Source organism: Motacilla alba, chromosome 9 (genome assembly GCF_015832195.1).
Source record: "Motacilla alba alba isolate MOTALB_02 chromosome 9, Motacilla_alba_V1.0_pri, whole genome shotgun sequence".
Lineage (NCBI taxonomy): Eukaryota > Metazoa > Chordata > Aves > Passeriformes > Motacillidae > Motacilla > Motacilla alba.
In genome coordinates, this window is record NC_052024.1 from 2,512,926 (window position 1) to 2,527,307 (window position 14,382).

General features: G+C 41.2%; 1 protein-coding gene across 1 annotated transcript in view; it reads left to right on the forward strand.

Annotated features, from left to right (window-relative positions):
• Positions 1-14,382, forward strand: part of ARHGEF4 (Rho guanine nucleotide exchange factor 4) — a 227,025-nt gene that overhangs the window by 24,879 nt on the left and 187,764 nt on the right. Inside the window, exon 3 of the mRNA XM_038146005.1 lies at positions 4,673-4,753. Within this exon, the coding sequence (XP_038001933.1) occupies positions 4,673-4,753 (81 nt within the window). The remainder of the gene's footprint in view (positions 1-4,672; positions 4,754-14,382) is intronic.

Here is a 14,382-nt window from a genome sequence, read left to right on the forward strand (position 1 = left end):
GCTTTGTTGGAAACCTTTCATTATCAAGGATTAGCTGTTTGGTAAACCTGTGTCCCCTTTAACAGTTTGACGGGAAGTGGCAACTAATGAAAGGCTCATTGTGGTGGTGCTGTGAGTGTGGGACTGGAGGCTGTTTTATTGCCCAGCTTGCAAACCAGGGTCTTTTGTGCTCCCAAGGACTAAAGGGAAACTGAGTCATGCCTTTTGATTCTGCTGAAAACATGTGGTGAAAAATATGCTTTCCTTTCTTGGTGCTCTTGCCTTGTTTGTGGTCTAAAGGCTTTACAGGTCTGGGAATTTTGTTGATATGTTACAGAATTGTGTGTGTAGATTTAAAAAGGCTTGTGTCAATGCCTAGGTACCTGAAACCTCTCCATATTATACCAATATGAAAAACTGAAATAATACGAACCACTAAGTGCCTTTATCACCTCAGAGTGTAGTTGAAAAGCTTTTTAAAGAACCAAAATCTGACATCCTCATCCCACCTCTAGTTGAGTAGAAGGCATGACAGCCAAATATAGGATTTACATCTTCACTGATAAACTTCCCTATGTGTTTTACATCTCAAGAGAGAGTTCTTGAAATCCTTTATAAAAGTAATGGACTAGAAATCATTCTGTATGAAAAATGTCCAAATCTTAAATCATGAAGAAATACTACTGAAAATCATAATTAGAGTCTGTGATGTCAAACAGGATTCCTTTATCTCTACAATAAATCTTTCTCATTGAAACTCCCACGCTGCTCATAACCCCAAGGATGCTCAGTGCCTGCAAATTCAAAGGAGCAAAGAAAGGCAGTTCTGTAAACCATATGGGCAAGAAAACAAAGCCCTACCCACGGCCCCCACCAGGCTCCATGTGTTTGGGGAGGTGAGCGTGGAAGGACCCAGGGAATTGTTAAAGGTCCAGAGACTGTTAGGCACTGGTGCTGTTGGATAGAGGGGCCAGATCCGTGTGGAACTGCTTGTTTTCAGCTGAGAGAAGGCCCCAGGAATATGGCTTGGAATTTGCTCTTCTCTTCTGTTAAGCTAAGCAGGCCAAGTGCAGGAGTGTCCCTGCTGAACCAGAGCACAGGTGACACAAGTGGTTCCTGCCAGAGGAAGCAGCTCTGGGTGAGTGTTATTAGCTCTGTCTGTGCAGTAAGGGCAGTCAGGTCTCCCAGAGATGTGTGTGATTGGGGGAGTCATGGAAGAGATTGTGATCTAATGCTGAGTTTTGAACGCATTATCTGTCCCGCGCTCAAAGGCTGCAAGAACACTCATCATGGACATAAATGCGTGTGGTGGGAAGTGGCTGGAGAGTGGCCAACAATATAGAGGGTGCTGCAGCCCACATCTCATGGTTCCACTTCCCAAGCTATACCCGACTTCTCAGCTCCACGTGGCTCCACCCATCCACTTGTATAGAATCGTGTGAACACATAAGGACTGTGTAACTTTTTACTGGTGATCCTTAATAGTTTTTCACTCCAAGTATTTTATGTCTTGATGCCAAAGTGGCTCCATACCATTCATAAAGAGAGGAGATATGGTGGTCCTTTTATACATTTTTGGTGTAGGTATAGAAGGGAGCTTTAGGAACCCAGTTCCCAGCACAGTTCAGGGCTCTGTGGTGGTGTAGGGGGACAGAGCACCACCAGGACACAGGACAGGAGCTGTGGCACTGCTGGTTACTGATGACAGTGGTGCAAACCAGGCTCTTCATCTTCAAAACTAAACACTGACCTGCCACACTGAGTGCCATTTGAGCTGTCCCCTCACTGCTAGGTCTTTTTCTCTGTCTTGCTTGGTCTTGGCTCTTTCTTTCCATGGGGATGGGGGAAAGGAGGAAATGACTTCCTGCCCCACACAGCCCAGCCCCTCAAATGTTTGTGTGCCAAATTTGAGCATATTGCTTGCTTACCTGTCCTTGCTGTCCTAAATGTCACCCCTTTACCTTGCATGGCCATGACTTTTGCCTGCAGACCTGGCATGGCCCTGGACAGGGTTTCTATGCTGGTTTTTATAATTTCCTCTGTTGTGGACTGAGCTTCTGTGGGCTTCCTGAGACATGACCCCACAGCCATTACCTGTGTGTGGAAGTTGGAGATGGACTGGTGAGTGACTCCAGCATAGGGCACCAAGCATGGAGCTGCCCAATTAAAGATTCCATTGGTCTCTCTGGAGATGAAGTAGTGCCAGCATGTAACCAAACTGAGAGAGAAGGCAGTGAGAAAAAAATGTATTTAATTATTATAGTAATTACAACTAAAGAGCCCCTCTCTGATTAACATAGAGAACTTACTTTAAGGTATTGCAAACATGATCCTGGTCAGTTTTAGAAGCTGAACATGAGTACAGCAAGTGCTGAAACCCACTTGTCAGAAACCTGGTGACAACATAAAGGGAGCTGCTGTGCTAAAGGAGTGTCAACCACTCTAGCTCAGCCTCAAAAGGCTCTCCTGCCTTTGGGCAGGGGGCATCTACTCCGGGTTTGTTGATCCTAATTCAGTTCTTCCTGGCTTAAGTCACAAGTTAACCATCATAACCAGCATCAAGATTTTCCTGCTCAGGGCTGTTCTGCAGAGCCTTCCACCAGAGGGCATCCGGGAAAAGGAATGTGATGGGCTTGCCTGGCTCAAGATAAGAGCAGCTAATTCGATGCTAATTATTATGCTTGTAACTTCCTCCCTCACCAGATGCAGTCCCCTTCGGCCATTTCCAATGGCATTATGCTTAGGGAATACTTCCCACAATAAAAGCAAAGGCAGTGTTCTTTCCCAATTGCCCCAAGATCCATTCTCAGATGTAATCTGAGCTAGAAACAGTACAATTAGTTATTTGTGTTCCTGAATTAGCAAAAGACTAAGCTTTAAAAATCCAATAATGCCTCTGAATGATGTGTTTGCAATCAGTTTATCCCTGAGCTCCATTAATTGCAGATCTGGTATGCTTTGTGCAGTCTAAGGTGAGAAGAACAGAGGAGTCAGCAACTTTTTACTCAGCACAGTATCTCCTCTCTTTATGAATTATGTGGACCCACTTTGGAGCCACTTCTAGATATAAAAAGCCTATGGTGAAGCCTATTGTAGGATCACAAGTAAAAATAAGTGACAGCTGCTGCCTGGTGTAGTCACACATGAAGAATATAGGGAATGGAGCAGAACTACTTGTGCTAAGTCCTTATTTTGCCTTTCCTTGTGATGAAAGAGGCTACTCAGCTACGAGACTTGATATCCATCTGCACTACCATATCCCCCACTCCCCGAGGCCATGATGTGTCCTTTAGCTGTTACATGTTACAGATAATCACAGAAGACTGAAACAAAAGATTCAGTGTTTTTCAAAGAGACAAGTAGCAGCTCTGACCACCCCCTAATGGCTACTCTCAGTCTAATTGTGTTTTTTTCTTTTCATGCTTTCTTTTTTTTTTTTTTTTTTTCAGTTTCTCTCATTTAGTGTCCCTTTTATTTATACTGCTACTTTCTCTGGGGAGAGAGATTTGCTCCTCCATCTCATGTCTCATTTCATTGAGGCTGAATTCAGCTAAAGTCAATGAGATCTCTACTGTACTAATAACAATTCTTACTGTGGATGTGAATAGGACTTCAGAGAAGCTGGAACTAGATGATGCTGGCAATTGAAATATTATTTCAAGGTTTTCATGTCTCATGTTGTAAATGAGAAGCTACATCACTCTATTAATCCGTCACAAAGGTAACAAAAACCTCTTAGTTATGACAAATTCCTCTCCCTCCAGAGATACCACCCACGTTAAACCTAAATGTTTGTTATTTCCAAAGTTTTAATGAAGACCTTGCATTGAACTGAGACCAGTGTATGTACTCCCAGAGCTGAAGACATTCTGCCACTTGTTGCCTTCTTTTTAGGTTTAACTGGGAGCTTGACATTTACATACCCCTGATGCCTCTTAATTTGTGTGGCTGGTGTCTGATGATCAGGACAAACACAGGAGACAGCTGGCAGGAACATCATCTCCAGATGAAAACAGGTTGGAGATAGATGGATTTGGAAAGACTAGGGGGATAGGATCCTAAAAGAAAGACCAGTTAACCTCAGAAGCATGCAGAAGAAGTGAGACACTGAGTTCTTGCCAGTTTACCAGACTGAGAAACAGCAGAAGATTCCTTCCTCCTAGAAATCCATAGTGGTATCCACATGAGGCCATAGGTTCTGCAATGGCTGGCTGCTGGCAGGGGAGCACGGGCTGTGCAATTCCCCACCAGCCTGCCCTCAGTTCTCCATGGACACAGGGGCTCTTTTGGTGCCTAACACAGTTGCTTGTTCCCTCTTTGTAACCCAAAGACAATAATAAACTCAAGTCTTAAGTGAGTTCTGTCCATCCCTGTGTTAAGTGAAGCATGGACTTGTGAAAACCCATTTATGTTATATAGTTAAGGAGTCTACTCAAATACAGAATGTCACACAAGTCAACTTCATTCTGGTGATTCTTAGTGTTTGAGAGCCTCATTTTGCAACCAAAGTGATGTTCCTTTAGCCCTATTTTTCATAAAGAGTTTTCAGTTAAATCAAGACAGCTTTTTTTTCCCCATGGGCAGGTGGACTGCAAGCAATTGTATGGGTGACTCCAAGCAATTGTATGGGTGACTCCTCATTTTCTAAAGGTCAAACTGACTTTTTAAAATTTCTTCCTGTATCTCTGCACAGGAGTGCCGAGGAAGTGCTGTTAGAAGGACTGCTGGAGAAACAGAAGAGAGAACTTCTGAGAAGACACAGTGCCACACTGAGGTCAGAGCCACTTCTGTTTGAGTTGGGCTTGTGCTTTCATTCATGGTATAGTCAGAAGAGCTCTTTGCAGGGACTGTAATCATCTGTGTTCTGACAGTTTAAAGCAAATTCTGGCTCCTTTACATGGGGATATTTGAGCACTACAAGAAAATGTTCAGAAAAAAGTCTATTTCAACATATCTATATCAGCTTTAAAAGCTGCCAGTTGTCTTTAAAGAAATTTTGGAACATTCTTCAGTGGAAAACTAATTTTATAGAATAATTTTTCTATCAAGCTCTGACAATACCAAATACACAAATGTAAGTTCACTCACTCCTCATACATATTATGATATTGAATTATGATAGGTTTTTAATTATATGATGGTACAATAAAGTTCATGTACAGTGTAACAAAAGCTAATTCATTGATTCTCTGAAAACAATGCAACCTAAAGGTGTTCAGCCCTTCCTAGGAATGTCTCCCACATAGGTACAAAAACTACAGCTCAAAAGTTCAAAGCAGCAGTGGAAATATTTTTTGCACAATTATGAGGTATGGTGAATTAGCTCTTGTTTGCATCACTCAAACTCTGAGATTCCAGAACTGAATCCTTTTTTTCATATTAAATTGATTTGGATAAGTCAGTGTCTCAAGCCTAGTACCTGGAGCCCTGTTTGATACTGGTTTTACCAGTTCATTTCATTAATTTTGGTGGCATTATGTAGCCCTGTTTTATGAAGGTTCATAATGCTCCCAGAGCACTCACACCTTTCTGTGTGATTTGTGTGCCTCCACTGCCATAGGATGTAAGTGCCTTCCATTCTTTGTGTTTGTTGTTCCATTACAGTAATTCTGGGAGGCACAATTATCCTTGGGGAAAAGTTGAAGGGAGGTGCAACATTTATGATACAGCTTGTCTCTGCTCTGTCTTTTCACATAATTGTTCTATTTAAAAGCTTGGTCCAGTTCTTCCATTTTGCTTCTTCTTGTTTCTTATTTACTACATCTCTGTTCTTCCCAAAGCCATAAAGTATCTCAGTTTCCATATGTGTATCCTTCCTGCTTTCTCTAATTTGGCTTTTGTCTCTGCTGCCAAACGTGTGGTGTATAAACTAGAGCAAAGTTTCCGAGGTATAAAGGATACTTACAAGAACATCTCATGTATTGTTCTTCTAATTTGAAACTAATGAACTTTACAGCACACGAAATGAAGGTGGTGATGCAAGAGGGACCATAAAAGCATCTGGCTGGGAAAACTCCTTTCTGCCATGTTGTCTTCCTGCCCATGGAAGAGTTCACACTCTCTGTAGCTAAAACTGATTCAGCTTAAAAGGCAAATTCTCTGTCTGGGGAGGAGGAGGAGGTCAAAGGGCTGTACCTGCACTTGTGTGCAGCTCTCTCGGGGAGTCTTGGGGGGAACTTAAGTTTTGAAGTCCAATTTAGAACTCAAGAAAAAATTAAAAAATAGGCCTATTCACTGAATTCTGGGTGAGAGTAAGAGGAAAGCTTGCCAGCCAGTGCTGCCAGTGGTCTGTTGGCCTGCTTATGGCCTTTCCTAGCACCTATTCAAAGTTGTTAATATGCAGTCTCTTCATTTGAGCAATTTTCTCTGTCAGTTTAATAACTGTAAATATTCTCCTAAACTCAGGAATTTTCTGGTGCAGATGCATAAATGTGTCCCCTTTCCTGTGTTCTCCTCACAAGAACCTAAACATCAGACAAATTCCTGGACATACTTACTTACCTTTGAAAAGGCAGAATGGTAAAACTGGTTTCATAGAGTTCCTGTCTGAGAGAATACCACTCTTCAAACATCCTGGATATTAAATGTTTCTGCTGCTCCCTGGGAAAATAAGTAGTAAAACAAGCTGGTGTGGATGTGAAACCAGTTACAGAAGTGAGTTACCAGTCTTAAAATGTGGGGTTTTTTTTCACATAATGAAATAATTTCTCCTTGCTTTTAACATGAGAGCTGATGATCCTTTCCTGTTGGAAAGGTGTAGCAAGTGTTTGGGAAGGTGATTGCCTTGGTGTTTTAGTAACTGAGCAGCTTCAGCTCACTTCCTTTACCTGATCCAGAAGGTGCTGATTTACAAGCAAGTTCAGACCTTGCAAACAGCATTGAGGATCCCTTGAGCTCAAAAGGAATATTCACATTTCTGGCGTGTCAAGAGTGAAGAAGAACACTGCTTCTGATGAAAGCTGTACATCATATTTTAAACCTAAACAGTTTATGAGTTCTGACCCCTGTTTGGAAATAGGAGTTCTAAAAGAAATCTGTGAAATGACAGTTGAGATCACCAGCCACTTTATCAAGATTCAGGAGCCTGTCACTAGTGGTCCTGTTTCAAAATTTTGGATTAGGCTTACAGTCTCTGCAGGTCCTCTCTCCACAAAATGAAATTAGTTATTGATTCAAACCCACCATGGGCATTTATGGTTTACCAAAGTTAGGACTCATTGGAAACATTGCTTTAATTTATGTTAAGAGCTCCCTAAACTAGCAAATTTTCCTGGAATAATGCAGTGGAACTCATAGGAAAATTTGTGTTTCCTGAAATCATATCTCATATCCTCATATCCCTTTCACTGATTTGCAGAAAATGGAAAGAAAGGGCTTCAGCAATAACTCAGAGATGAGCCACCTAGGCTTATGTGATAAAGGAAGAAGCTGTGGAGAAATTCAGATTGTTTTTCAATCCTCCTTTTCTTAGCTGTTGTTCAAGTGGATGTTACCTACAAAACCTGGGATCCTTGGAAGCAGAACCACAAATGCTATTACTTCAAATAAGAATTGCATGGAGTTTAAATGGAACCAAACCAGTCTTGTGTGTGGTTTGAACTACTGATAGGAGAATAATCTAAATAAAGAGCTGTGCTACAGCTGCTGACATGAAAATGATCAGGGTATAAAAATGTGTAATACAGACAGCATTAATATTGCCTTAATTAGAAGTTGCTTACTTGGAGATAGCAGCTAAATAGTGTTTCTTGAAGATTTCAAATAAAGGAGCAGATTTATGCAAGGAAAGAGTTGTCCAAAGCTAAAATTATTTACTTGAGGATGGGTCCCAGCATTACATGATTGGAAGCTACTTCATTTAAGACACAGATGTTTCTCTGTGTGGATGTAGGACCATAGTCAATTAGAAAACCAGAAATTAATTTTCTCAGTTTGAACTGGAAATATTTAGAATTCATTTAATCCTGAATGATTTAGATCAAATATATGGAAGCCTTTATTTTCTGGTACACAGTACTTCAGTACAATAGTTGGAAGAAGAGTTTCAAGTATTGTTATTTCAATAGTGTCAAGACATGAAGCAACATACTGCTTTCCTGGTCTGTCAGCAGTGTCCTAGGAAGTGTGAACTAAAGTGAACTTCTCTTTGTAGGAAAGATTGTTGGGGTGAGATTTTCCTAGAAACCAGCACATAGATCAGATGAGAAAAAAAGTAATAAAATACTGTTAGCACCAATTTGCAGTGAAGGCAAGATGGCAGATGGAGAGCACAGCAAAAAGGAAGTTGGCTGCTTTCCATGACACTCTACAGCTTTCACTGTCCTGGGGCTGTGCAACTGGTTTTCTGTGCATGGAGCAGATGGGATAAACAGGCTTAATCTTGTTTCTCTTGATGTTGTGACTCACCCGAGCTTTAGCATGTGTGATTTGGAAACCATGGTTAAACAACAAGGGCTGAGACGACATAAGGAATGAGACACCCTCTAAATAAGTGGACAAAATGGGAGACCTTGTAAGTCAGTGGACAGTCCAGTGTGGTCTGGTTCATAGCTGAGAGCCTGAGAAAAACAGCTTTTCTAATTTGATATATTCCACAAGCACCTGGTTGTTTTCCTGGAACTATTTTCAATCTGTATCACACTCTGTAGGAAAGAACTAGTTTTGTGGGGAGCCAAAGGGAGAATCTGGCAGGCTATGAAACTGGTAGCTAACCCTTAATGACTCAGAAGAAAGCTTTGTGTCCTGCCTTAACTTAAAGCTAAATCATAGACAATCAAGCTGGTCTCAGTCAAATTACTAATGCCAGGCACACACAAACAACATAAAGCTTGGGATGCAGTGACACCTTCCCAGTTTGAAACATTTACATTTCTTGCCTGAACTACACTTTTTGGGACAGCATTCTCCCTTATCCTGATCTGCTCTGCTTTTACTGCTGGCTGGAAAGAGATTTTTGCATGTTACTTCTGCAAGACAGACTCGGCGCAGTGGACAGGAGAAGGGATGATCAAAGCAGGTTTAGTGCTGACAGATGAACATGTACAAGCTTGAGCTTGCAAGTGCTTAGAACTGCTTTGGAGCACAGGCAAAGGCAAACCAAAATATTCTCATTGTCTGATATACACACTGGGAAAACTTTGGTCTATTACTGTAAAAATGTTTTAAACTATTCTTCATGGCTGAAATTTTTTTATTACTTATGCCTTGAAATCTCAAAGGGATTTAAAATATTCTATAGCAGTGTTTCCAAAGGTAAAATGTGATGAATCCTCTGCAAATGGCTCATTTTAGACCATAGATTTTCCAGATTTTCAGCTTGTTTTTGTGAGAAAAAAACAAGGGTCTAGCCAGAGAGCCTCATCCTCCATTTTTCTACTGACATTGGTGTTTGAGTTCTCTGGGATGTGCAGACAAAATAGCCTGGCAAACGTGAGTTCATTCAAGCGTACAATGCTCTGCATCTCTGACTTTCTCAGTTGCTGAGGTTGTCCAGGTCTGGTTTTCCTCTCTGGAGATGTGGTAATTGTTTTAGTTTTACCTCACTGTCAACTTCCCACAGATTTTTTTTTTTTTTTTCTGGAAGGTTGCTATGAAAAGGTTTCATAATGACAGCGCAAGTATTGTAGCTGCTTTGGGAAACCAAAACATGAAGGGTTTTGTAGGTTGAAAAATGAAATTAGTTTTTTAGTTTTCATAGTTTAAAACCTTTCCCTGAGTTACTCCTGAGCTCTTCAAGCACAAGGACTCTGTTCATGGAAAAGTTAAGACACTGTAAATGAAATTCTGTTGCGAATGAGTTTCAGTGAGAACAATTAGTTGGTCAACTTAGCAATTACTGGGCTGTTTTTTCTCTTCTGCTATGCTGAAATCCACCATTATTATAAAACTGCTTATCTCAAAAACAGAAATGGTTACGATATGCCTTTTCAATTGTCCCTCACTGTTTGTTGGGACATCCTGCCATTGGGCTCTTCTGGGCAGGCTGTTCAGGGTGTTGAGAACACAGCATAGCAGCTGACATAAATTGTACCTTACTCTGTCTTGCCATTGAAGAGTGAGCAAATAGTTGGAGTTCCACAGCACCCAGAAGAAAGAATTAATGTTTCTGGCCCTCTGGATATAGTAATTGTCTCCATTCAAGGTAGTGAGAAAAACTTTAGAAGCTTTCAGGAGTTGGGGGAGATGTTGAAATTTGAACAGCCAGGTTTGTAGCTGTATATATGCATTAGTGAACATGGATCTCTGACAATTGCGGATGTCTTGGGCAAGATTTTGTCCTGCTCTTAAAATCGGTGCGACAAGCCTGGGTATTTGGCTTCTTGGTATGTCACTTACCTGTGGCATATGTAAAAAATTCCCATCCAAAATACCTCAAATGCATGAGTCTGAAAAGATGTTAGTGTCAATTGACATAGGTCATGAGCTCTTACGGTCACCCAAACTGTTACTGTTCACCCGAGCTTGCAGATACTTTACCAAACTGAAAATAATAAACCTGTCCCAGAGAAGAAATGGGGGAAGAGTGAAATTCCTGGTGGGATTGAAATTAGCAGCATTACATGGTTATGATTAATCTCTTTCCATTCTACATGTGTGAGGCTTGTTAATACTCTGAGTGCACATGGACTTTGGTAATCTCCAACCACATCACTCCAGGAGATGCACAAATGCTTTAGGGCACGGCAGGCAGAAAATCAGCAGCAGAGATGCACCTTCAAGAGCAGTCATTTTCCCACTAAGAAATACATTGCAAATGTGTGGTACTGCTCAGTGGCTAAGGGAGAATTCTTAGGTATTAATGTAATAGATATCAGCTGCAGCATCAGCACACACATGGTTAATTCTTGGAACACATATGAAATATATGCTAGTGAATTGGAACACCTCAAAAATAAAAAGCATGAGGTTTTGGAGCCTGAGCCAGAGATCCCAACACATGGTTTGGTGCAGTATCAGTTCTGCAGCTGTAACTGCAACTTTTCAGTGTTATCCATTCCTAGAGCTTTATTTTTGTTTCACAGATTCATTAACTTGGTCTTGAACGCAGAGCTGAGGAACTGATGGCTACAGGAGCAAATGAGGCTGGCAGTCCGTGAGCTTCCCCCTCCCTTCTTTCTGCACTCTGCAGTCCAGGCTGCAGCAGCCCCCGATGTTGCAGCTGTCACCTGCCTGCCTGCTGCCTCAGACACTTGCGCTCAATAGGGTGCATTACAGTTCTGTGACATGACCTAGTGAGGGACTGTTCTGACGCCTGACCTGTTCAGAATTCAAAGATACTCAAGTTAGAGTGGTTTTGGGAGCTTTTGACTCCTGCCCATGGAGGTGTTGCATTTGTAGGATGACTCAAATACCAGGTCTTGGCTTGCAATAACAACTGGGAGCAAGTTGCTGAAAGGAAATAATACTAGAATTATTTATCTTTAATTCTTGCCAACTGCTATGCCATGTTAGTAAAGAGATGTGTATTTCTTGTTTTAATCTGCCACTTTCTCACCTGTATTGGACTGTTTGAGTCTGCGGAATTTACAGGAAAAGAGCTCTTGGTAGAGGCTGAGCAACACCTGAGTTTGGCAGTGGCGGGTAAGTGCCAATGTCAGCCAAGGAGTTTGCAGCCAAGGGCTGGGGTGTACCCAGTTCTTCGACATGCAGCTAGTTCTGTTGAAGGGTGGAAACCTGTATTGCTTAGTTTCTCTGTTAATAGAACAAACTGATGAGTTCTCTCTATAAAACAAACTGATTGCAAAGCAGAGGTTCTATGATATTTGTGAAAAAACTACCTACTCAAAAGAGCTAAATCTATCATGAAGAAGTAAAAATCAGAAAAGCCAGGAAATCATCTGGATGACATAATGCTGCAGGAAGAATACATGCAAGAGGGCAGACACAGTGAATGAATATTGAAATTAGTCTAGGAAACGTATACTGTGATTTCTTTGAAGATTGGTGCCATATATCAACAAAGCAGGAGGCAAGAAAGCAAGCTGGTCATCAATCTCTATTAAAGGAATACAGAGCACTATTGTTTCTTATGCCTGTATTCACAACACTTTGTGCTTACAGGCTCAAAGCCTTGATCTGCATTTATATTTTCACTGTAAAGTGTAGCAATAGATGACAATAATGTCATATTTGTCTCTGACTATACAATCTATTCTGTGTTGCGTAGCTATTGTCTATGTACACATGATCTAATTACTTGGGCTAGAAGTGAAAGCATACTAATGTATGTAAGTGTGTACACCTTGTTTGAAAATATGCTGGTTAACAAGAACAACATTTATGTGTTAATCAAAGGAGTAATTGCACCAAAAGTACAAGTACTTCAGTGTTTTTTCTCCGTTTTGAAGTATTTCTTGACTGAAGAACTGACCCCATCTTGAATAACTCACCTTGTGATGTCACCTACTCAGGAAGAAAGCTCTAGACTTTCTCACCCCACACCAATCAGCTGTGGGATCTCATCAGAGAGACAGCAGTTTGTGGGAATTTCTCTGTTGTATGTGCACTCCTGGAATGGTTGCCAAAGTGCTTTTCCTACAGACAAACCTCTCCACAAGTACTCTGCCTCTGCCTCACTTATTAAACTTTCTGGATTAGAAATCTAAATGTTATGAGCCTTTGAAATAGTAACATTGTCCTAACCAGAATATATCACCCAATAAAAGAATATTGTCTCTTTCCCTGTCTTATCGAATGTCCCTAGAGGCTTTCTTTGATCAACTTCAGAACAGTCTGTCCCTCAAAACAGGACAGGGACTCTGATCTGAAAGCAATCTCTTAGCAGCCTTGATATTGGCTGTCTTGGTTTTCATTCTCCCATCAGACTGACAATACCTACTGCTGGGTTATGTCTCTTTGTGTCCATGTTCCTGATGCCTTGACATTTGACATTGCAGAGTTATGTCGTCTGCTGTGTCACTGCCTCTCACCCTCCTGTGGGTGCCAGCACTTCCTGTGTACCTGGAGGAATGCAAAGATATGAAATTGGATTTTATGTCCCATGCAGGGTAGATTTGGGGTGATGGCTGGGACTCTCATTTGTATGATAATAATACTTCCAACCAAGCAGAGGAAGTTTTAATGGCACACTTGTATCTGATATAATGGTTATAACTGAGAAAGTTGTCATAAGTTCCTGAATAACTCTGAGAATAAAAATACTGGAACTCTGCTTCATTATGCCCTGTCATTTTCATCCTCTTCATGTGATAAACACCCCTCTGCCATTCACCTGGCTGGGACATTCTGGAGAATGGTGGGTGGAGAATCCACTCATGCTGCTTCTTACTAGCTGACCACCAGCAGGACTTCTCTCCAGGCACAGGAGAAATCACAGAAGCCTACTTCTATACTGCATTTAGCTCTCCATTTGTTTGACTTGTTCAGAGTGTATTTAGGGCAGAATTATCATTTGGGACCTCAGTACTTCTGTTCTGGACTTCCTCTGAACTCAATCAATTCTTCTAGAAAATCTGTTTGGAATTTATTGCACAGGCTTTATTAGGGCCAAAGACAGCTCTTGACCAGTGGCTCATTTTAGCTCTTTTTTGCAAGGGATTTTTAAATGGACATGAATAAGATCTTTTCTAAATCCATAGTATGAGCTCCCTCTTGGACTAGACTAAGAGGCAGCTAACTCTGTGTTACCCATGCCTCTAGATCAGAAAAGAACTTCAGAAATCCAACCAGCTCTGAATTAACATTGCAAGATTCACAGCAAGGCTCCTGGGTCTCACGGCCTAGGCTCAGTCTCAAGTGGAAGTAACAAACTGGAGTAAAAATACCTTCATCTTCATGCCCGTGTGGGCAGGGGCCTGAGAAGGCAGCAACAGCAGTGAGTCCTTCTTGTGGCAGCACCAGCAACTCCCCATACATACTTTGATGAACAAATTCCAATCAGGCTTTGATCCATGACTTTTGATTTTTGCATGAAAAAGTTTTAATTTTACATGAAATATTTGATTTTTGCATGCTAATGCTTCCTTTATTGTTTTCCTTCAGAAGCTTATAATTCAAACCCACTCTTAAACTGTCCTATCATTTAGAGCATTGTCTGAGGAGTTCTAAGTTAGTAGCTGATTTCCATAAGAAATGGGATTTTGTTGGGCAATGGTGGCCAGTGTTGGTGTCCAGGGATTTAGTTTAGCAGCATGAATGTTCATCCACCTGAAAGCTGAGGCTGTGGTAAAACACAGAAATAGCTGTCTCAGCTCCCAAAAAGCTCAGTTCCCCATTATAAGCCCAGAATCTCTTACCTTCTATGAAGACAGAAAACTTAAATGCTTTGATTACAGGAGGGAAATTCAGAAGGATTTGAAGAGTCCTTGAACCAACATGTTAGGCTGCATCAAGAGGTATATTTTTATGATAATGGTAATCAAATGAACTGCCTGAGGGAAAATA